General features: G+C 37.6%; 1 protein-coding gene across 1 annotated transcript; it reads right to left on the bottom strand.

The window, feature by feature from the left end:
- Positions 1–8334: 8334 nt before the first annotated feature.
- Positions 8335–11462, bottom strand: LOC110911361. The gene is made up of 3 exons (XM_022155970.2): positions 11271–11462; positions 9234–9439; positions 8335–8860 (listed from the first exon to the last, which is right to left on the bottom strand). Exons 1-3 carry the CDS (start codon positions 11370–11372, stop codon positions 8602–8604), a joined length of 567 nt encoding a protein of 188 aa, XP_022011662.1. The 5' UTR covers positions 11373–11462; the 3' UTR covers positions 8335–8601.
- Positions 11463–24063: the final 12601 nt, after the last annotated feature.

The raw sequence follows: 24063 nt of genomic DNA, 5'->3' as shown, positions 1-24063 counted from the left end.
CACGTTAGTTATCGACATGAACCTATCGATACCAATGACTGTGGGTTGACTGCCCAAGGCAGTTCGTAATACACACTCACCATTGTGAGCCATGTAACAAATTGTCCTTAACAACCTCTGAGTAAACAGGTGCTGAGTCCAAACTATAGTACTATCGTTGCTAAGCCAGGTAGACAGCATTCCATGTGTGAACATAACAAACAAGCATTCATTAAGTCATGTATAACATGCGGTAATAGTTAGCGTTAATGTAATTGCGTTGTGTGTTCGATGTGATTTAGAATAAGTAACGTATGTAACACCCAAAAGTGCGTAAAAAAAAGGGGATCGAATATACTCACAGTGATGATGGATTGAAGGGAGCGCTTAGAGCGAGATTAGCCTGATCAGAACGATAGCATAAACGATAAGCAGCGCATAAAACGATACAAGTGTCAGTGGGTCGGACGGTAATCCGATCGGGTGGCAATCCGATCGGATGGCCGGTCGATCGGATGACAATCCATTCGGGTGGTCGCCCGATCGGGTGGCCACTCGATTGGATTGTTAACTCGTTTGGGATGGATGTGTTTGTGTATTATGGCTTATGCTTTGAAGTTTTCGTTGTAACATTTTGAAAACAGAGAAGTATCTCTACCTTTCAGGTCGGTTCACAGCAGTTCATAGCAGTTTGTCACTCAGCAGGTAGAACACTTTAGTGAGGACAAGTTCACAGCAGTTTGTCACTCAATCGGATTGCAATCCGATCGGGTGGCAATCCGTATGCATTGAACATGTTGAAAATTGTTTAAGTGTTGAAGTCTAAACATCACATGGTCGAGTGGTAATCCAATCGGGTGGCAATCCGATTGGTCAGCAATCCGTTCAATGTTCAGACCTCAAGTGTTGAAATAAAAGTTAAATGTGGGGCCCAAGGTGCAATCCGATCGGGTGGCTGTCCGGTCGGGTGGCAATCCGATCAGACAGCAGTCCGATCGGACAACAATCCGTCCCAGACGACCTGGTCGTCTTCTTCCTTGGTTGTTCTTGTAGTTTGAAGTTTTCTCGAGACTGTTTGATAACGTGCTAAGCAACAGAAACCTTGTCAAGACTTAGTGACCCGATCGGACAGGAACCACCCTAGTCCGACCAGTCAACTGTTCGAGACGGTGTTTCATGTTTAACTCGGAATCGGTATCCTCGTGGATAGAATTCCAAATCTTGAATCAACACATCAACAAGAAGCAGAAGAAGGTTAAAACGAAGCTCCGATTCTATCGGTTTTGAGTGCATTAAGTGTAAAAGAGTTGAAAGAAAGTTAGAAACCATCTTTCAATCCTTTCTCACCATGAATATGTTCAGATCTATGCAAGATCTTTGTTTATTTGTGTGGAAATCGTTCAGATCTAAGTTGTTCTTGATGGATTAAAGCGAAAACATGAAGTTCATAAGAACACCATGATGACATCATCCTAGAACACCTCAAGTCTAGTAATTTCACGGTTAAAACTTAAGATTCAAAAGATAGAAAGGTGTAAGAGTGCGTGTAGATCAAGAAAGTACAAGATTTAGGTTGAAAACTTATAAGAATCACGAGAAATCTGAAGAAATAGCGGCTGGAACGAGTAGGGCAGAGAGAGAGCTGTCAACATCAAATGATGTTGACATAAGTGGTATTTATAGGGTTTCCATAAATGCAAAGGGGGAAAGAGGGCTGGTCGGTCGAGTGGCAGCCCGATCGGGTGACCGCTCGATCGAGTGGCAACTCGATCGGGTGGCAGCCCGATCGGGTGCAGCTCGGTCGGCTGGCCACTCGATTCGAGTGCATGGTGCGACGAGTTTTGCAGTTTCGATTCGCGTGTTAAGTGTTGCGATGCGATAGAGTTTCCCATTCAAATTACTTTTAATCTCAACTACTATATCTAACATACAATCATCCTAACTAACTTGCGTTTAGCGATTGCGATTCGATTGCGATTGCGTTTCGATTAATCACCACAACATAATCATAACTAATCATGCACAAGTAACACATAAAGGCACGCACACATAAGAACAATAACCAGAACGCGTAATTCGAGTTGCGAGCGCGATTGCGATAAGCGATAAAATATGCGATAAACAACAATTAAAACTCGATTAATAGCGATCAAACTTCGAATATTAATAAGTACACCACATAATAAAACTAACGTTGTAAATAGACTATCTACAAGGAGAGAAAAATCACAATTAGCAATCTTTTCTTCCTTTGACTTAAATCTTGACTTTGACTTTGACTTTCGAAACACGGGGTGTTACAAATGGCAACAATCGTTTCGTGGAGATTCACTCTGGGAATCAGGCGATACGTCCTCCATTTTGACAACAGAAGGAGGGTGTATGTTAAGACGGTCAGGGCAATTATGAAGATGGAAGAAGAGATACAGAGGCAAATCTTATCCATTGGCATCGCTGTAGACAACGAATGCCATGAAACACATATGCTTATGAAAGCATTAACCAGCAAATTTGGACCAATCAAATGAGATGTGAAGCCAGACCCTGTCATGACATCATGGCGTTTTGATGATGAAACAGACATGGTGACGGTTACATACGACAGCGGAGAGCAGGAAGTCTACTGGCTAGAGAACATCATGACAAAGCAGCGACTGGGTTTCATGGAAGAATTGCATAACGCCACTTGTACCAACACAGAAATAAACTCAAAATTGGAGTTAATGCAAGACATGTTCAGGTGGAGGCTTCAGAATCTTCAGGAACAAGAAGCTGATGAAGGTGAATGTGATGACATGAATGAAGATCCAGATGAAGACTCCGAGGAGGAAGAAGATGACGCAAGTGATGGATATTATTCGGATAAAGTACCTTCTGACGAAGGATTTTAATTTTTTTCCTCTTTTTTTTTTCTATGTAATCTTCTTTTTTTTTAAAGATAATTAAACGATATATTTCTATCTTTATTAGCAAAACGCCAAAAAAAACTAAAAATGGTTAACCCTAACAAAATGCCAAAAATAACAAAAAATATTTTTCCTGCTTAATATTTTATTAACTCCTATTTTGTCATGTTGGTCTGCATAACGCCATTTAAAAACGCTAAAATTAGAAGATGGGACATCTATAACCTATAAAACTGATAAAAGCTGATCAACACAGTAAATACAAAAACTGTAACTGAAAAGACAGTTACTTTATTACTATTATTTATTACAATAAAAATTCACGCCTAAACTACGCGCCAAAAAACTCCTATAAGAGAGGGGTCTATACACAATGAAATTAATCACAACCAAAAAACACAAAAACGCCATATTCTCTAGAATCCACTCCCTTTAAAACGCCACAGATGGCAAAGCTTTCACTGAAATGGATCCTTTTTCTGAGGGGGTTAACTCAATAATATTTTGCTGAATGAGTTTGACAAATATTCAAGAAAAAGAGACTTATGACAGTGATATGCCATCATGTGAGCTCTGTTCTTGATAATTATATGGATGGAATAAATGGTTCAACACAAGTGTAAAATGCTATTTTGAACTCCATTATTACAAATAGTATCAAGCAAGAGTTGATCTTTAATGACATGCCACCAAACAAGAATATCACACCAAAAAAACAGGATGGCACTAAGCAGCTTCTTCTGAAAAAGACGGGGTTTACGAAGGAAAGTTGGCATCTAGCGAAATTATTCAAAAAAGGTTCAAAACGCCAAAAACAAATTCAAGAAGGAAGAGGCTAATGACATTGAAGATTGGAAAGAAAAATTAGATTACCATTTTTAATTTTTTTTGTTTTCATTTTATATTGTATTGATATCAAGTTATATGTTGTTTTGTTATCTAATTCTCTATAAATAAAATACATTATTATATAAAACGCCAAAAACTACAAACACCAAAACGCTAGTAGAATGAAAACTGGGAGAACAACTGCTGGCAAAGCACCTTGTAAAGAGTATTAAAACGCCAAAAAATTCAATAACGCTAAAAGAAAAATTGGTCTTATTTTAATCTTATGCAAATATTAATTACTCATAGTGAATTATTATACAAAACGCCACAAACGCCAAAAAAAATAACTAGAAAACGATATAACGCCAAAAAATTATATATGTGACACAAAAACAATTAATTCAACGCCAAAAAGTTTAATAAATACAATTAACGCCAAAAAAAAAACTTAGACGCCAGAAAATATTATACCGCGTTGTGAAAATAAAAGAAGAATGAAAAGACAAAAAAGCCCATCCACCCTTCTCTATGCCGCGGGACACGTGTTGGGCCAGGATGCGTTCTCACCGTTCTCACACTTTTGAGCGTTTTCTCTCGAACCCGTTTCTATATATATATATGAGAAAGTGTACGGTACAATTGGCCTTAACTTACGTTGAGTACGTGATGTGAATTCCGCACGTTATAAACCTCAAAACAAAATCCCGCATGTTGAACCCATTAAATCCCGCATGTTTGAATATAAAAACGAGTATGTACACTTTCTCTATATAACATGAGGATTTTACTCCCATAAATCGAATAACCGCACGTTATAACCACAAATCCGCATGTTATATTCTCATCGCATACACGTCGTACGTTAAAGCCAATTGTAAATGCTCGTATATTTAAATTCTCGAATTTTAAGATTTTTGGTAAAAAAAAATTGAAAAAATCTTTTGTAAAACCAAGTTCTCTAAGTTCTCACAACTCGTAGGAGTTTTTATTTCACCTTAACCCCATATAAATATTATTTGGATAATGTTTTTGTCAAAACTTAAATAAGGGCTATTTAAATTCTCGAATTTTATAATGATTTTTTTATATTTCACAAATCATAGGAGTTTTCATTTCACTCTAACACCTACTTTTTTTAAAGGAAAACTTCATTAAAACACACACCCACACCCGAAAACCGAGGGGGGGGGGGGACTACAAGAAGCTACATATTAACAAATTTACACCAATCCGACCAAGAAATTAAACTATGCTTCGATCTATGCTTGAACCATAAAAAGCCTAGCGATCTAACCTCACTAAAAACGTCTTCCACTTTGACAACGCCATCCGAAAAAATCGCCCTATTCCGGGCCAGCCACACAGCAGGAAACGAAAATAATACCTTGAATGACAGCTTTATCCTTCTTGTTGATAGAGCTCCCTTTATGTATTTCCACCAAATCTTGAAACGAAAACGCATAAATTGGCGGGATTCGGCACCACCGACTGATTTTTTGCCACAAAAGGACCGCCGTTACGCAAGAAGTAAAAAGATGCTCCACCGATTCCACCTCCGATTAGCAAACAGGACAAAGGTCATCGGCCACCATGATGTTCCTCCGACGCAAAGAATCGGCAGTTGGGATTTTGTTAAGACCTGCTCTCGAGACAAACAAGTTACATTTAATCGGAACCCATGTATTCCATTCCAACACATACCTTGGACTCGCAACATTATCACTTTCCATGACAAGCTTGACCGATTTAACCGAGTAGAGGATTTAACCCTAACACCTACTTCGTGCTAAAACTTGAAAACCATACACAATTTTCGCAAATAATTTTATAAAATGTATTTGAATCTCGGATTTATTAATGATACACTGATGTCTATAAAATCTTTGGGTTTAGAGAATATTTTGAATTTTATCTAGTTATACCATTTTTTAAATAAATTACTTGAATATATTTCACTATTTAAAAAAAAAAAAAAAAACTGTATCATACAATCAAGCTTTTTTTTTTCTCTTTAATTCTAGCATAGTATTTCTATATTTTAGAACAAATTTCTTTTTTTTAATCCTAGCTTAATTTGTTTGATGCTTCTATTGTCACATGAAGTTCACTACAATTTCCAAATTTTCCTTTACATAGTCCCCTTACAGACCACACATAGTTGAACAATTTCTTTACTTGACATGTTCCTTTTTTAATCTTAAATTTAGAAATAGTATAGGGTTGTGGACTTCATGTATCGGTCGGTTTCAAGTATATTGTTAATATACACAAGTTTTTCTTTGAGTATCGGTCGGTTTCAAGTATATTGTTAATATACACAAGTTTTTCTTTGAGTAGAAGTTATTGCGTTAGTGCTACAGATATGAGCTTAACATGTTTATTTAAGGTATATGTCACCCAAATTCGGGATCGCCTCAGTTATCCGCATCCCATACGTATTTCTATGTTTTTGGTGAGTTTCTTTTTAATTTTTTCAATTGTCAGTTTTTCAATTAAACTACCATACATGATAGAGAATAGTTAGTTCTATGGTATTATATTAAGAGCTTATTGCCTTTTATGTAAGAGCTGAATTTCTGAAACATAATCTTTGGGTTACACCTTATGCACTTAATGAAAACTTTCTTGGAGGTGATTTCCCAAACCAAAATCCACGTGTCGGTGAAGGGCTCGCCTCATGGGTCAAACAAAACCGTTCTCTTGAGGTCAGTAAACTTTTTTTTTTACTTATTTTTTAAAAGCATTTAACTACACACACGTGTGTTAGCTGGGGTATAGGATGATTGGTGAAAAAATGTTGGAAAATGAAGACGAGTAGATAACCCTTTCTTTTATAATAAGTAAGAGGTCAAACTAATAGGGTAGGGAAAGTAATATTTTAGATAGTATCAACTAAGAGTATATACTAAGTGCTTATTTTATTCTTTTGCCTCGGTGTTTTGTGTGATTTATATGAGAAGCCGCATCACTGAATGTTTTGAGATATGATTTTAGGTGACAAAATGTGAAATTCTCGGACGATTTATTCACTGGTTTCTTATTTTCAATTTCTTCAAAATGTAAAAGCTCATGGATAGGTTGATCACGTAAATAGTTTTCCATTGGAATGCGTTATCAGAAGAGTTTTTAGAAGTTCACAAGGAGATGGATATATGCTACTGTGCCCCATTGATACGTAAATGAAGTTGCAATTGAACATAAGAAATAGTTAAAATTTTGTTGTAATATGTTTTAGATGATTCCTTATTTAGTTATTTGTATGTGTTGCTTCTCCAGGCCTGTTCAGATACTAAATAGCACAAACTTTGAAGGATGGTCAACTGTATGTGTTTTGATGTTTTTATATTTGATAAGTATTTTAAAATTTCTAGACGTTGTTAACGTTTAATTAATATACCTTATTCATCACGGATTATTCATTCTTTTAAATATTTATACAACTATGTTTAATAAAATTTAAATATCCAACCCGTGAGTATTCACGGGTGATAACCTAGTATTTCTATATTTTAGAACAAATTTCTTTTTTAAAGCACTTGTAATCAGGGTGTACGGTGTGGGACTCGGCAACGTGCGGCAAACCAGTTTGCCGATCGGCAAACACTGGCGCCGACCTTTTGGCGACGCGGCAAACAAAACGAATCGGGGACATGTTGTCGACTCGGGAAGAAGAGAGAGAGTGAGGGAGCAGGAGAGAGAGGGAGTGTATGGGAGAGAGGGTGTTGTGGGGTGGAGTCCATGCCATCTCTCAACCAATCACACATTTTTCCTTTTTTTTAAAAAAAAAAAAGTTTACCACTTCACCAAGTGTTTAAACCATTGTCAACACTTTTCACCAAAGTTTAAACACTTTTCACTGATTGACATGGCACACTCTCATTGGTTGATTTTTTAGTTTGCCACTCCAAAGTGTTTAACCACTCCAAAGTGTTTAACCACTCCTTACACCCTCAGGCGCATACAATTGTGTCTCTTAATCTCTAAAACATCTCAAAAATCTTACAGACACAAATATGCTTTCTCCAAAACCGATGCCGTAGACGAAGAAACTAGAGGGTGGATGAAGCATCAACGCGTAGGTGGTGATGAGGGGTTCTAAATTTTGATGGTAGACGATGGTGGCGACCATGATGGTAGACGGTGGACAAAGGAAGCCATCACGGCAGTAAACCGTAGACAAAGAAAATAACCACAAATACAGACAGTAAGTGGTTATAAGGGGGTCTAAAGTTTGACGACGCTAGACAAAGGCGGGAGGCACGCACAATAATAGAAGACAAGTGGTGACGTTAGATGTGAACAACAATTTTTGTGTTTTAGGTTTTTAATGGCAGTAGACTAGACGATATGTGGCGGCGTGGGCTGAAAGTTCGGCAGCAACCAGAAGTTGTGGTTGTGACTTTGGACAGAAAGCAATACTCATGATACCCAAGTTTAAAACCTTGGGCAAAGAATGCCGGCCCTGCATATATTATCATGAGAACGATTGTTACTCTCTGCGAAGACGTTGCTTCGGATTGAGGCGATCTCTAGTTAAATCTTTGAGGGGTGCCTGATTGAACATGTGTATCCTTTCAAATTAAAAGCTTAACAATAGATGAGACAATGTTAACAACAATTTTGAAGGAACAAAACTATATTTATAAAAAATAAATAGGAATATGACTAACTTTCTAAAGTCTTAGAAGTTCTCTATTGATAAATAGATTAGGTATGAAACAGAAGGTCTACTTACACATGTGTTCGACCTTTCCATAAGATGCACATACCCACTTAATCCGTTTTAATCCATACTTAATGTAGACGCGAACCTTTTTAAGGATATGATATGATCAGCATTCAAAAACCATGATTTAAATAGCAAAAGTTCAATGTACTCAAAGGTCTATGCATAACCAGTCATACCAACGGTCGAGCTAGAACGGTTGGTTTTGTGAGCAGCTTGAGTTGTAGCCTTGGTAAAGTACATGTAGAAATAAACATTCAGAACCATGGTCGCCACAACAAACACAGCCCCTGCAACGAAAACTCCTTTCCGTAATGTGTCGCATGAAAAGCTTTCTGTCATATTCTTATATGTTGTATGGTACGCGTTTTTCTTTGCCCCGGCTATTAGACAAGCTTCCGCAACCAGAAATGTCAGCCTGCATAATACAAATAATAAGGTTGAAAAGTTTTTACTTTCATTCTTGATTTTTATAACACGAGTAGTTAGCTTTTTTAAAAAATGCTTAACTTTTGTAGCAAAAAAAATCTACAGTTAATTTAAAAAAAATAACAGTTATGATTGTTCTTTTTTGAATTTCAAGGCGCAGCGCATTTGGTGCGCTGGGCTGCACCTGAACGCACACCTAGGGGATTTTGACGACATAGACTTACACATTACCAGGTTTGACCATTAGACGTCAAAAGTCAAAGATATGCATGAACTTTGTACAGATTCAGGTTAAAAGATTTGTGCATAGTGCTGACTACAGAAGTATGAAAAAAGGTCCCACGAAGACTGAAAATCTTTACCATGATGATGTAAAATAGATGATGGTCCACGCTCGATTTCCGCCAGGTGCTAAAGGCCTTCCAAAACACATACATTTGGTCACACCCATAAGCAAGGATTCACCTGAGAGTAGAAACAAAAAGGCCCCAACACCATATCCAGTTGCAACATCCGAGTCGTATACACAATACGTAGAATTGGTCTTGTCGTCCGTATGAATAACTCCCTGACATCAAAAATGTTATTTTAAGTAAAGCAAAAACACAAGGAAGTCTGTACAATCCACAATTACACGAACCGGGCCAGATCACCCATATAAACAGGGAAAATAACTGCCTTAGCAGTTAAAGGCACATTTCACCTATGAGAAACTACATACTCAAGGCCTCGTTATCGCGAATTTTTACTAGGTGAAGATATTACAGATTTTAGTGAACACTGAAGAATTCACATGAATACATACTACTTTCTTTCACTCAGGTAGGATTTAGGTTGGGATCCAAGCGCATTTACGTGTAATCATGCTCCAAACAAACAATCTTGGTTATAAAAGGTGTATGTGACGCGCTCTGGATCAAAATTGGTCAAAGGGTCATTAGGACTTGGGAGGCTGATATGTAAACACAACCAAACAAACGAAAAAATTTACGAAATGTTTATGAAGAAATTATGAAATGTTTACTTACCAAAAAGGTTGATTAGTAAAATCAGATGAGAGACGCAACTTTTGGTTGTTATAAATTCTATTTAGTTATACATAAAGCTACGCCTAGCGTGCTATGCGAGGCGCATACCTCGGCTTTTGGGACTGAAGAGGTATGGTCCCAATCCATGCACACATGGCAGGGACCACACCACTTTTCTCCAGCTTGGCGCCTACATCAGCAGAATGCATCCAGAAGCTTCTAGCAGGTGACAAAGAAGATGCTCTACCAGACATAAAGGACGACACGTGTCACCAATAGATGGACGCCAACTGGACCTGCAAGATATTTGAAGGACAGACCGACAGCCACTGCCATAGTACGCCAAGCTGGACTAATGGGGGAGCGCCACGTCACCCACTACCCTGACGACAGCAGAGGGGACAAAGAGGATATTCCCCTTGGTCGGACAGCTGGCACCCACTGGCTAGCTGGCAGGTCTCCTCCTCCTCCATCCTTCGGCTATAAATAGAGGACTCCTCCTTTAGGTTTAACATTCTGCTCTCACTCTATTTCACTCTTAACACACACTATTCTCCTCAGAACAGTACTTATTCTCACGCCGGAGGGTGGTCACAAGGAGAACCCCCCTTATTCCCCTCCTTGTGGCGAGTCACCGGAGTTCTGTTTTGCAGGATTCCAGCGATTGGCGAGTGGAGAAAGAGATTAAACCCTAGTACACGAGACAACCCAGCTGGATAACCTTGTGTTAACCAGTGTTTCATCAGGGACCAAACACCTCGAGCACCTCACGCTTATTCAAACCAACAAAACAATGACATGAGTAGATCCACTCCATCAAATCAATAAGAACTAAGTGTTAGCTAATAAAAAGCTCGTAAGGTATTGTATATTATTAATCAACTATATACAAAGATACAATAAGGATAGTTATAATAAAAACCTAATCAAACCATATCTCGTAATTATGATGAAAATAATTACAACAAACCATAACTTATATATATTCTATTGAATACATAGGATATACCAACAATAACACCTCACTAATATATATTCTATCTAATATATAGAAGATAATTTCGATAAATCTTAACTAATATGTTATAATTACAAGTTCAAAAACACTCATACGACATTTCAAATCATGTACAACCTCATATAACCTCAAAATTTTCAAATAAAAAAGCTAGATCTTAACAATACAAATAACAACATACATCAAGAACAAAATTTCAGCAATTGTTACCGAATACGAAACAAAATCAAGGCGTAAACAACAGATTCAACAACAATAAGCACGTATAACCGTTGCGATCTAGAAAACCCTAACTATCAGCTAAATTCAACAAAAAAAAACAGTAAAATTTAGATATTAGAAAAAGATTGTACAGTGCTACGACGTCGTTCGGCGGCAATGGCGAAACCGAAAGCAACTAAAGATAAGATGATGACGAGAAGATGAACCAGTGATGAGCCTCTTCCTTCCGCCATTGTTACAGTGGTACGACGTCGTCTGCTGCTTGTTGGTGTGTGTTCTGGAGTGTGAAAAAGAGCGGTGAATTTGCTTTCGAGAAATGCGAAAAAGGTGTTGTGGACGACTTTTTGACTTTTTAAATATAAAAGGTAAATTAGTAAATGTTGAAAAATTTTGAAAATATAAATTTAGACCAAATTTGTAAGGAAAATTAATTTTGCTCTTGAGAATTGAGGTAAATCATTAGAAAACGTGTGTATTTTTTTTTTTCTTATTTGGTGTTTGATGTTTTCATATAGAAGAAAAAGGGTAAACTATACCTATCATTCTTGTGTGTTGTGAGGATAGAGGGTGTAGTATAAAACCTTTTCGGGCTTTATTACGTTATATAAGTGTCACATCATATAGGGGGCTTTAAACAAGGTCATCTTCGAAAATTTGTGGGTTCTGTGCGAAGATAAAATGCGTGCCCCTAAAATATAAACTTTTAGAAAATACACAATTTTATTTAGAAAATACACAGAGTGAAAAAAAACAAAATAAGATTTTTTTTCATTGAAAATGAAACACACAACTAGTTGTAGATTGAATAATATTTTAAGAAATTAACATAAATAATAATTTTTAAACTAGATTTGAAAACTAACTATGGTTCCCATTTTGATTTAATGTAACACAAAATTAGTCTCATTTGTATTTAATGCATATGTAACAAGCATTAAGAAAAAAAATCAACTAAAATTGGAGCTATCAAGAGTAGAACCAATGTCTGCTTGCTAATAAAGTGACATGGGAACCACCAGACCATGCACCTCATCATGTCTTTTTTCAATTCAGTACTTAGATATTCTAAGTTGTACAACGTAACTTTATTAAAAATAAATAAATTTTCGGGACCCCGGAGGGTTTGGGACCTGAGTCGTCGCCCACCCCGCACCCTCTCCGGGTCGGCCCTGGCTTTAAAGCCCTCCCTTTAACTTGCATGCAATGATTTAAATCCCCCATCACCATTACCTAATCATTAATTTTTTATTATATTTTCTATTTTTTTAATTTATATGGCAATTTTATTTAAAATAAATTAAAATAAAAAAAAATCCAACTCGTCATTTAGGTTAATAGTGGTACTAGCATCGGACTCGGATGGTTCGCTAGTCGTTGTTGATTTAGACCGTTTTGACCTAAGGGCCGTTGGGTCAAACGGTGGTAAAAGATGTCAGTTTGGAGATTTGCGTAGAAGCTCCCATGAACGTAACATGGTAAACGCATGGCCATGATACATTCTATATTCGTTGTGGGTGGCGGTCATAATGTCCACGTCGCTTGAACCGCTTCTTCTTGTGTGATTGTTGACGAGGCTATTGTGTATGTTGTTGAAGTTGTTAATCTTGGTGCGCATTGCGGTCCACTTACCCGAAAACGAGTCGTCTGAACGATATTCACCACGACCCATTGCGGCGAAACACTCCTCATGCATATGCCTCCAAAATACGGAAGCGTCTTGGTCGGTTGCTATAATTTAAAAAAAATATTTAGTATTTATTAAAAGTTAACGGAGAGAAAAATTACAATCGGATCCTCCGTCACGTCGAGCCATACTTGTGACAATGCAAGTTCTTCGGTAGGCGTCTACTTCTCGATCGTTTTAGGAGCACGTTATTCGTTCTCGCCCTTCTTACGGTGCCTTCTAGATTGTCTACCTTTTGAGAAACTGGGTTGGGTTTGGGGTATGTTTTGGGTTTGGGGTATGTTTTGGATTTCGGGTATGTTTTGGGTTTGGGGAAAAATGGCAGTGGGGAATAGTATCCAAAAAAAACTACCAATCGGTGGCATTGTCGGATGAGGGAAGGTTGGGGTGGTAGGTGGCATCGGATAATACCCAACCTCACTCGTTCACGGGTCTCTTCGGTATCATTTTTCTTGCTCGTTGTTTGCTAAATTACCCCAAAATGGATTGTTAGGGTCCCACAGGTTTTGATTGTTGGGAAACATTGTGTGAGTATGATAAAGTTTGTAAAGTTTTTAGATAGAGAATAGATGGAGAATGGATGGAGATTTGAGTAAAATAGATTGGATATATATAGTGTTAAAATTTAGAAATTAAAAGTTTACCTATTTTTTTTAATTTGTTACCATTAAAAACGGTAAAAAAAAAGGTAAGGGGAGCACCAAACTAGTTGCTTGGCGCTCGTTAGTGTGTTGGCGGATCATCGATGGCGCCCACCCTTGGCGCGCAGAGGATAAATAGTGGGCGCTATAGGGCACTAAAAATGGTGATGTAGTCAGGGGCGGTATACCACAAGGGCAATCTTAGTAAAAAAAAATTCTTTATCCACTTTGACCACAATTGAAAGAAAAAAAAAAACGAGGACTAAATCAATAAAAGAAATATCAGATAATAAAATTTAGGGAAATTGGTCTGTAATAATCCGAGACCTTATTGGCCATTAATAATCTCACCTCATAATATTCCCCCCACCAGTCCCACCTTTCACCTATTTTTCTTTTTCCAAATTACAAACAGATTTTTTAGGGTTTTTTATTAGAACGACGATACGAGTCCATTGATGTAAAACTTGCCTCGAAACGGTGCTCCAAACGATGAAAACGATGTTTCAATTCGGGTGTTTAAATTTCCAATTAACCAAAATCAAGTCACTTGGAGCACCATTTCGAAGTAAGTTTTACATCAATGGACTCATATCATCGTTCTGATCAAAAGCCCTAAAAAATCTGTTTGTAATTTGAAAAAAAAAACTTAATGGTTAACGGGGGACCATTGTAGGAAAAATAGGTGAAAGATGGGACTGGTAGGGGGAATATTCTGAGGTGAGATTATTAATGGCCAACAAGGTCTAGGTGGGATTATTACAGGCCAATTCCCTTAAAATTTAAGAATGAAATTCAAGATGCTTAAACCACGTGGATATAATGGAGAATTGGCCTGTAATAATCTCAACTAGACCTTATTGGCCATTAATAATCCCACCTCTGAATATTCCCCATGCCAGTCCCACCTTTCACCCATTTTTCCTACAATGGTCCCCCGTTAAAAAACCCTAACCCAGTTAATTAAATGGCTGATGTGATGTGGCAGATGATTAAGCGACGATGTGTCAAAAAATCTTACGTGGCAGATGATTATGGATTTCCCTGATCCTTTTAAACCCAATTATCTCACTCACCGGCGACACCAACAAAACTTTACAATGACCACCACAACTGACCACCGTCAACACAACCACCACCACCTCCTAAACAACATCTCCAACTTTATCCACTCAACGACCACAAACATCTCCTCCATCTTCACTCCTAAATCCCCCAACTCAACCTCCATTTCTTCTCCAGCCAAATTATTCCTCCCGCTTCCTCTTTCCTCACCACCGGTTTCGTTATTCGATTCTTCTGCGCATAATACGGCGTCGTTTTCATCGGCTGATAGTGTGTCGTCAGAGACAACTAGCTCAGGGTTTCCATCGACGATTAGGGTTTCGAATTTGAGAGCAGACGGAAATAGTGGTGGTCCGGCGTTTGTAGGTCAAGTTTTTAGTATGTGTGATCTTTCTGGAACTGGTCTCATGGCTATTTCTACTCCTAATTTGATATTCCGTTTATTTCTCAAATGTATTATTAACTTTTAATTTTATATAGTTTTTGTTTTCTATACAGTATGTTTAACTTGCTGGTTGATAAAAGAGTATACTTGTTTTGAGAGTGAGCACTAACTATAAAATTTGAATAGATCAGAGGTAAATTGTGTGAAATCATCTACCATGTAAGATTTTTTGACACATCATCGCTTAATCATCTGCCACATCATCCATTTGATTAACTGGGTTAGGGTTTTTTAACGGGGGACCATTGTAGGAAAAATGGGTGAAAGGTGGGACTGGTATGGGGAATATTCAGATGTGGGATTATTAATGGCCAATAAGGTCTAGTTGGGATTATTACAGGCCAATTCCCCGGATATAATTTACTCTTTCTAGGGTAATGTGCAGTTTTCGTCCCTAAAGTTTTACCTCAATTAACATGTTCAGTCCAAGATTAAAACCTTAGGGTTATGTGGTTTGTCTTTGTAACAGAAAACGTACCTGGGATGGACGGTCGTCCAATGTATCACTGGTTCCCCTTCACGTGCTCCTCACATGAGGGGCATTTTGTCTTTTCACGCCTTTTAACATGTGCATCTCTTAGATTAAAACATGCAGTAACATCATTCTTCAATTCAGAACCCTAGTTCGACCCCCAAATTGAAACCCTATGTCGAATTGAAGCTCTAATCTTCTTTAACCACAAAATTCGGTTTCAAACTAGAATGTTGAGTCTCCAAGTTGCTCTTGTGGCTCTATACCTATCTTCACACTTCATGGACGAATGTCAACCCTGGTCGTCTTTTTCACTGCTATGTAAGAACTTTTAAAACCCTAAAGTTTATAAATTTCTTTTACTTATCAGATATTTGTGAAGGTAATTAACAGAGAATGGGTTGGGCAGGTTTAGGTCATGTGCAATTGCTACAACAGGACACGTAGCAACACTTCCGCGTACGCCCAACACTCCCGTGACCTGCACTCCTGTCAAGTCTACGAAAAGCTGCTAGTTGTCAGTCGGGCCCTAGGCCCATCAAGTCGCCCATTGGCCCATCTCCTTCACTCTTCGACTATAAATACTACACTTCGAACCAGGTTTGGGGCAATGCTAATCTGCTCACTCACAATTACTACTTAACATTTATCTTGCTTCTAAAGCAGATACTTATTCTCACGCCGGATGGTGGTAACATGGAGCAACTCCCCACCCCATTCTCCTTGTTGCCAGTCATGGTGTGTTTCACTGAGCAGGTGACAGATTAGAGGACGGCCCAGCCATCGATCAAGAAAAGGAGGGATTAACCCTACTTGACGAGACTCGATCCGTAGGCTAACCTCTTGGTTAACCACTATTTCATCAAATTCAAAATAAATTCACTTCTAAAACATTTACAAATTAAATCACGCATATCCCATTTTGAATGTGTTAAAGGAACACTCAATCTTCAAATACTTATATTTGCAAACTAGTATCCTAAAATGTTATCAAAATCTTTTTAGTTCATGTGTAGTGGTAACACTACATAACTCTTGGGGTTATGTGACAAATGGCAAAAAAGTGAAATGTGAGGGCTATAGAGGGTTATATAATATGTGTATGTAGTGAGGGATTATATAAATATGGGGCTATATATTTATATATATGTGTGTGTGTGTGTGTGTGAGAGAGAGAGAGAGAGAGAGAGAGGCAAAGTGTTCACCCCATTAAATTTTCACGTGGGATGTTGGTTCAAGTGATATAACGCCCCTCGAGGCGGTGTGGGAAGTCGCCATGAGGTGCTATAACATGCTTTAGCACCATATCACTCCCCACTACAGAAGGACTTATGACAACCAAATCGCTTTAAAAATGTATATAAAACCGCATTATGACATTGAACCCATTCCCAAGCATTTTATTAATTGTTTAATTTCCTATTACATGATTAGTTAATATACTCACCGATGCATTTTTATACACATTTATACTAGTATAACATAAATGCATTGATATTAATAACACTATGTTACTTTAATGTGATGTTATTTTTTTTTTTAACAGCCAACAAACTCAATCCCGAGCACTCTTGGAGCACCCACTGGACAAACGGAGTACTCCGAGAGTAACCCGAGTTCACCACCAATTCCGGAGAAAACCCGGTAACCCACCCGCCCGTAGGCACGACAGTGAAATTTCTGGTAAAACCCGTTTGGCTCAAGGATCCAACCCATGTTTCCCTGGGTCTCCTATCATTGCCCACCAGTGCCTCACTCTGCACCAAGTGGGAGTCGAACTTGCATCTCTCAAGAGAAATGCAAGCCCTCCACCACTTGATCTAGAGATCATTGGCACTTTAATGTGATGTTATACTTTGTAGGTTTGAATAGAACACATGATAAATGATAAAAGCGGCTAAAAATAAAATCATTCTAAGAAGATTTCACAAGTAATTTTTTAACGGTAAATATTACACCTACTCTCTTTTACATCACACTTCTAAACTACTTCATTGCCCACGTATGGACCTCGGACCTCCCCACTATTAGACGTGTGTCTCTACCAAGTGTGCTAGCTAATTAAATCACTCTACTTTTCATAATTAATTGGTTGCTGATTAAATTAGTTTAATATTAACTAGTTTATAACCCCGTGTTTTACACGGGTTGCATAAATTTAATTTCCTATAATAAGCAATATAGTTATATATTTAAAATACCTCGTATATTGTACGAGTTAAATAAATATAATGTAATCAATGAACATAAACGGTAGCCAATATATGTATTTAAAAAGTTGTATTCATATTTTATTTTTAAAAACATGTATTCGTATCTCCTTTCCAATCTTGTAATCCGAGCCTTCGACCATAGTGGAAATTCATTTTTATACATATACATGTTACATGCTTGTGTTATATGCAATTAATCATGGAATACGTGTTTATACGCGAAACCGAGACTCGTAATACTTTGAAATATCAATCATACATGCATCACACCCATACCATGCTTAGATACATTTTGATTACCCAAAAACATGCTTAATTATGAGTTTATAGCATAAAATAATGGAATTATCAAACTATAGGGGTTAAACTACAAATTCTAGAAAGTTTGGTAAATTATGTAGGTGGTACACGGCTATGCAGCTGAAGCGTACGACCATGCATACTGCGATCCGCATGATCGCTCACCTTATGTGCACCACCTTGCGTTCAGTGATCCGCACGACCGTGCACCTAATCCACACAGTCGTGCAAAAGCACCAGGTCTGACAAAATGCTTTCAAACTCGCGAATTTTGATTCTTTTTCCCTCCTTTCAACCCCTAACCATCTTATTTTACACCCAAATCCTAATTCCAACTATAAATACAACCTCTTACCACCTCCTAAACATTTTCCACACTCTAAACACTCTCAAATCTCTACATTTCTCAACTTTGGCCAGATTCATCCAAGTTCAAAACAGTGAGTTTTGAGCTTGTTTCTTCATGTTTTTCTTCTTCTCCTTCTTTAGAACACCTATAGGAATGTTACCACAAGTTTACCATGATAAAATAAGATGGAACACCATATTTGAGGTCCAAAGTATGATAAATTTTCTATTTTTAACAACTTTCAAAACAAGGTTCATACTTACTTGTTTCTTAGATTTCTAAACACCAAACCAAGTTGCCAACAAATCCATTGTTGGGAGACTTGAGTTGAGGTATGAAATCAGAAACTTAAAGGTTCACAACCTCATTTACTTTATGTTCTAAAGGTGCCAAATAACCTACAAGTGTTGAAACCAACCAAATCCACAACCTTCAATGTTGTGAGACTTATGTTTTGGTAAGGTGTGAACAATGGAGCATTGGTTTCCAACTATGATTCCACCTCCTCACTTAATTAGTTAACCCATTTCTACATAACCTAAGTCATCAAGTAACTTACTAGTAACAAAGTGTCCAAACTACACCAAGTCTCCAAATATTTGCCATGATTGGAATGCACTAGTCTAGTTTGAGTTTCACTTGGTTATTTTATGGTTTAGATGATTAGTTAATTGTACATTCTTTATTTTATTCATGACCAACCAAAATCATCAGCTAAGTTGATGATTTTTGAGCTTTGGTGAATCCATACAATGAGGTTAAATGGATGGAATTCATCCTACCTCCATACATGAAATTCTATGACTTGGACTAGATACTTGTAAATATATATATATATATATATATATATATATATATATATATATATATATATATATATATATATAGTGGAAGGTTCAAATGAGAAGAAATTTTTTGTAAGAAGAAAAAAGAATAAGTTTCAACCAATAAGAATGTTTCATTTTACTTCATTTAATATTTGCATTTAATTTTAATGTAAGGGCATATTTGTAAATTTACATAGATAATTAATATCTAGTCTTCCTTTTTAATATCTAACTATATTAAATTTGTAACTTATTTTCAAAATATATATTTTTTTTCAAAATTAAAAAAAAAATAATTTAGAGTGTAGGACAAATTACTAGGTGTGTAGGATAAATTACGGGTTGTGTAAGATAAATTTAAGTATGTGTAGGATAAATTTCGAAATGTGTAGGATAACTTTTTATGTGTGTAGGCAATGAAAATTAGTGTAGAAAATAATAGTCTTTATTAGTAATTAATTACTTAAAGATTGTAATAAATGAGATGAAAAAATAACTACTTAACATTTTACAATTGTACCCTTTGTTCTTTTTCTTCTCAATAAAATTTTCTTCTCAAATGAACCTCCCCCTATATATATACATATATATATATATGTGTGTGTGTGTGTGTTTGTGTGTGTGTGTGTAATTATACTATAGAACCGAATCATAACACCAACCAAACTCATGGTTGAATGCTATGTATTAGGATCATTTCCATCTTCATCTTGGTCAAAGTTTCTCAAACTATGGAATCTAATGGGTTAATCGATACCCATGAAAACACAACCAAAATAGTGTCCATAATGAATGCTTCTAGACAAGATGTATTTTCTTGCAATATACATTCTTTCATACTATCTTGAAACCCTAATCTAACTCAATACCGAACTCCATAACTCATACACCTCATTCATCCTTGTAGGAGAACTCGGCGGACTCCCTAAACACTCAACGCACCATCTCACATACGCGGAATTTACTACACAAACCGTGAGTGTACTTGACCCTTTTTACGCTTTAATGCACTCTTGGGTGTAACATGTATAAACTATCAAAATTCACAATACACACAATCAAACATATTCAATCACTCAATCCACCAAACATGCTATTTGTCATGTTTAGGTTGTTTATATCTATCATTAAGTTAGCTAGCCCACCTTAACAATTATAGTGCTATAGGAGTAGCACATCGCCCATCAGGGTATTGTTAAGTTATCATACTTTACGGTCTCGATCACTTCGATGTCGAGGGATGCACATTATACTCTACGGTCTTGTTCACTTCGGTGACAAGGGATGCACATTATTCTAGTGGACACAAGGGTTTGGCCTATAGTTATGCATGTTAGCTTCAACTTAGTATATAAATTGCCATGTTGGATTTGAGACAATCTTTTATACATACGCTATGCAATCAAACTTGTATACTCGCCAACTTTGTATTGATTTTATTATAATACATGTTGCAGGAAACGTTTGTTAACGCTTCAAGAAATCTATTTAGGATGGATATAGAAACGCACATAAATTTTTTGTTTATAATTATAATGTTGCATTTGTTTAAGTTGCAAGTGTGGTATTTTTCCATTCCAAGACAATGTAATCATCTTTTAGTATGAAATGAAACATGATTTATTTAAATATTGTCATATTAGCACGTCATGAAGTCTCAAGCAATCTCGTTTTCGTCTCACTCCGATGTTTCCGCCATCGGTTGAGGTGTGACAGTGCGAACGAGGGTTACAACCAAACTTTCAAGGGGTGCGCTAAGATTTTTGCCTATAAAATTAGCTTGTTACAAGTCTTCCAAATGCACCACATCATAATTAAAGTCAAAGCATGAACAAATTTACCTTGCCGCCTTGAAAATTTTATAAACTTGCCCACCTCAAGGATGTCTTTAATGTCAAAAGCAAAGAAGGTTGGTATATGACACCACTGGTTGCAATGGTTACAACCAAACTTTCAAGGGTGCGATCGAGATTTTTGCCTATAAAATACACTAAAAAATTCTCTAAAAGGGGCGCTCGCCCACCCAACCTTTCACTTGGGTTTGCCGCTGATTGATTGATGATTTGCCAAACTGATTGAGCAAATAGACACGAAACTAATACATGTTCCACTGTCTCATTACACACACCACAGACCAGACAACTCATAGACTGTAGATTTATCCTTCTCTTTGCAAGCACCTTCAAAGTTAGCAGTCTATCCAGCTCCGCTCTCTTACAGCAAATAGCCACTTTTTTAGACCCAATTATTCCATCTAAAACCAATACTAGTCATGGCTATTTTGGTTATATAATTCCCAACATACTATGTGGAACTCAAACCAACAAGAAGAAAAAGGAAACGAAGAAAATGAAGAATAAATTATTTTGGGCCTAGAACTGCAACATCAAAATTAAGCATATTAGTTGGGTTGGGCTGTAGTTAAGCAGAAATGGGCCAGCTAGGGAATTTAAAAGAGAACGACAGTGTGTCCCATTGGGCTTCTGAATAGGAATCAAAGGCCGATCAAGAGGAAAGAAATCAAGTGTTAGGCGTACACGTGAACCGAGGCTAGTGTATTTAATCGGGTTTTACTATTAGTTGGACACCTCTTGTTTATAATCTTTCAGTTTTGATACAATTATGGTCTATAAACCCCGTATTTTTTGCCAATGCAACTGATACGGAACAAGTCTCATACCTTGCAATGGTTTAAGTCCGTAACAATCGACAGTCCTTAGGGGCCAACGTCCTCGTTGGTCACGACCACGTTGGTCATGGCTGGTTACCTTCAAGCCATCACTCTAAGTCTGGCTCTGATATCACTATTATAGCCCAAACAAGAGAACTTAACCGAAAAGACTAATCTAGTGGCTAAGAGAGCTCATTTGGTCTATAAACTCCACATATTTTGCACATACAACCGATGTGGGACAAGTCTCATACATTGAAATGGTTTTTGTCTATAACAACCCACCCAAACTTAAGGGCCAACATCCTCTGTTGTAAAAATGGACCAGTCCGATTAATTAACGTGGATGGTCGAGTTATGACCCGTAATGTAACACCCCGTGTTACCGAATGTCAAAGTCAAAGTCAAAGTCAAGTTTGACTTCTTTGACTGTAATTAGTCTATTATACGTGTTATTATTAGTTGTATTATGTGGAGTAAGTGTTGTTAATCAAAGTAATCGAACGAATCGAATAATTAATCGACGCGAAACACTTTACGACTGTGAATAGTAGGAAGTAACAATGCGATAAAGTTAATCAATCAATGATCAAGTTAATCGAATCATCAATCGAACTCAAAACTCGAACTATGCGACTTTGATGTTATATTATGTGTGTGTGCCTTATGTGTTACCTTTGCGTGTTTACTTTATGTTATGTGTGGTGATCAATCGAATCGAAACTCGAAACTCAATCAACTCAATCGAAATCGAATTATGATGAATGGTAACGAAAGGATAGTGTGAAATATAGATGCTTGTATGTAGATATAGTGGTTAGAACTAAAAGTAATTTGAATAGGAAACTCTATCGTACTCGTATCGTCTTCAATCGAAATCGAAATATCAAAAATCGTCGCACCGAACACTCAAAGTAGGTTGTGGATCGATCAGGCTCCTAGCCGATCGAATAGCCCAGCCGATCGGACGGATTGTCCGATCGAGCAGGCTGTCCGATCGGGGTGCCTGGCCGATCGGCCAGCTCTTTCCCCTTTTGGAAGCCTATAAATAGGCCTGTCATTGTCACTCTTTCCACTTTTGGAAACTCTCTGACCGACCAGCTCGTGTTCTTCACTATTCCTCAGATTTCTCTCAATCCCGGTAAGATTTCATCCTAAATCTTGTACGATTTTGATCTATGCACACTCCTACACCTTTCTATCTTTCAAATCTTGATTTCTAACCGTGAAATCATCAAGATCTAACTATTCTAGGATGATGTCATCATGGTGTTCTTCAAGAACTTCATGTTTTGGCCTCAATCCACCAAGAATCACTCGGATCTAGCCAGTTTCCACATAAACAAACTAAGATCTATCACAGATCTGAACATTTACATGGTGTGAAGGATTGAAAGAAGGATTTCCAACTTTCTTTCAACTCTTTTACACTCAATGCCTTCAAACCGGTAGAAACAGAGCTTGAGCCAACTCACTAAACATTCTAATGGTTGTGTGGTTCAAGATTCGGATTCTATCTACGAGGTTCACCGATTTCGGGTTAAATGTTAAACTACCGTTCCGAACCGTTCACCGGCCGGACTTGGGTGATTCCTGTCCGAACAGGGGAAACAAGTAAGAACGAAGGTGCCATGGTTCAGATCGTTGTCAAAGTACCTCGATATAACGTCAAACAATCAGAACAGCCAAGTGTTAAACAAACAGGCCAACCAGGTCAGAATGCTGACCGATCGAACAGGTTGTTCGAACGAACAGCCCAACCGATCGGACGTGTCAGCCGATCGACCAGGCCAGCCGATCGGCAAGCACATGGCCCCACACTACGAGTTGGATTGAATTACTCTTTGGATCATGAGATACTATGCTTCAACAAATAATCGACTTTCAACTCGTTCGATGTATAGGAGTGCCACTCGATCGAACATGCTATTCGATCAGGTGACATCCTGCTGAGGACTTACTACTGAAGTGTCTAACCGATCGGTTAAGCCGGCCGATCGAACAGGCTGTTCGATCGATCGACCTAAATGGTAAGAACACTTCAATGTTCTCAAATACTACAACGAAAACTTCAAAAGGACAAGCCATCATACACAAACACATCCTACTCAAAGGAAGAAACAATCCACTCGAACAGTCCTACCGATCGAGCCTACCGGCCGATCGAACAGGCTGTCCGAACGGACTGTCTAACCAAACGAACAACCCATTCGATCGAACCTGCCGTTAGATCTATATAAACGCGAGTATCGACTTG

Source organism: Helianthus annuus, chromosome 15 (genome assembly GCF_002127325.2).
Source record: "Helianthus annuus cultivar XRQ/B chromosome 15, HanXRQr2.0-SUNRISE, whole genome shotgun sequence".
NCBI classification, from domain to species: Eukaryota; Viridiplantae; Streptophyta; class Magnoliopsida; order Asterales; family Asteraceae; genus Helianthus; species Helianthus annuus.
Note: the sequence above shows the minus strand (reverse complement) of the source record. Positions and strands in the feature narration are given on the sequence as shown.

Excerpts from the sequence above, each read along its gene's own strand:
- LOC110911361 (XM_022155970.2), bottom strand. The coding sequence starts at position 11,372 with ATGGCGGAAGGAAGAGGCTCATCACTGGTTCATCTTCTCGTCATCATC. Across the intron at positions 9,440-11,270 it reads CCGAACGACGTCGTAGCACT|GGAGTTATTCATACGGACGA; the intron begins GTACAATCTTTT and ends TTTTGATGTCAG. Across the intron at positions 8,861-9,233 it reads ATCTATTTTACATCATCATG|GCTGACATTTCTGGTTGCGG; the intron begins GTAAAGATTTTC and ends TGTATTATGCAG.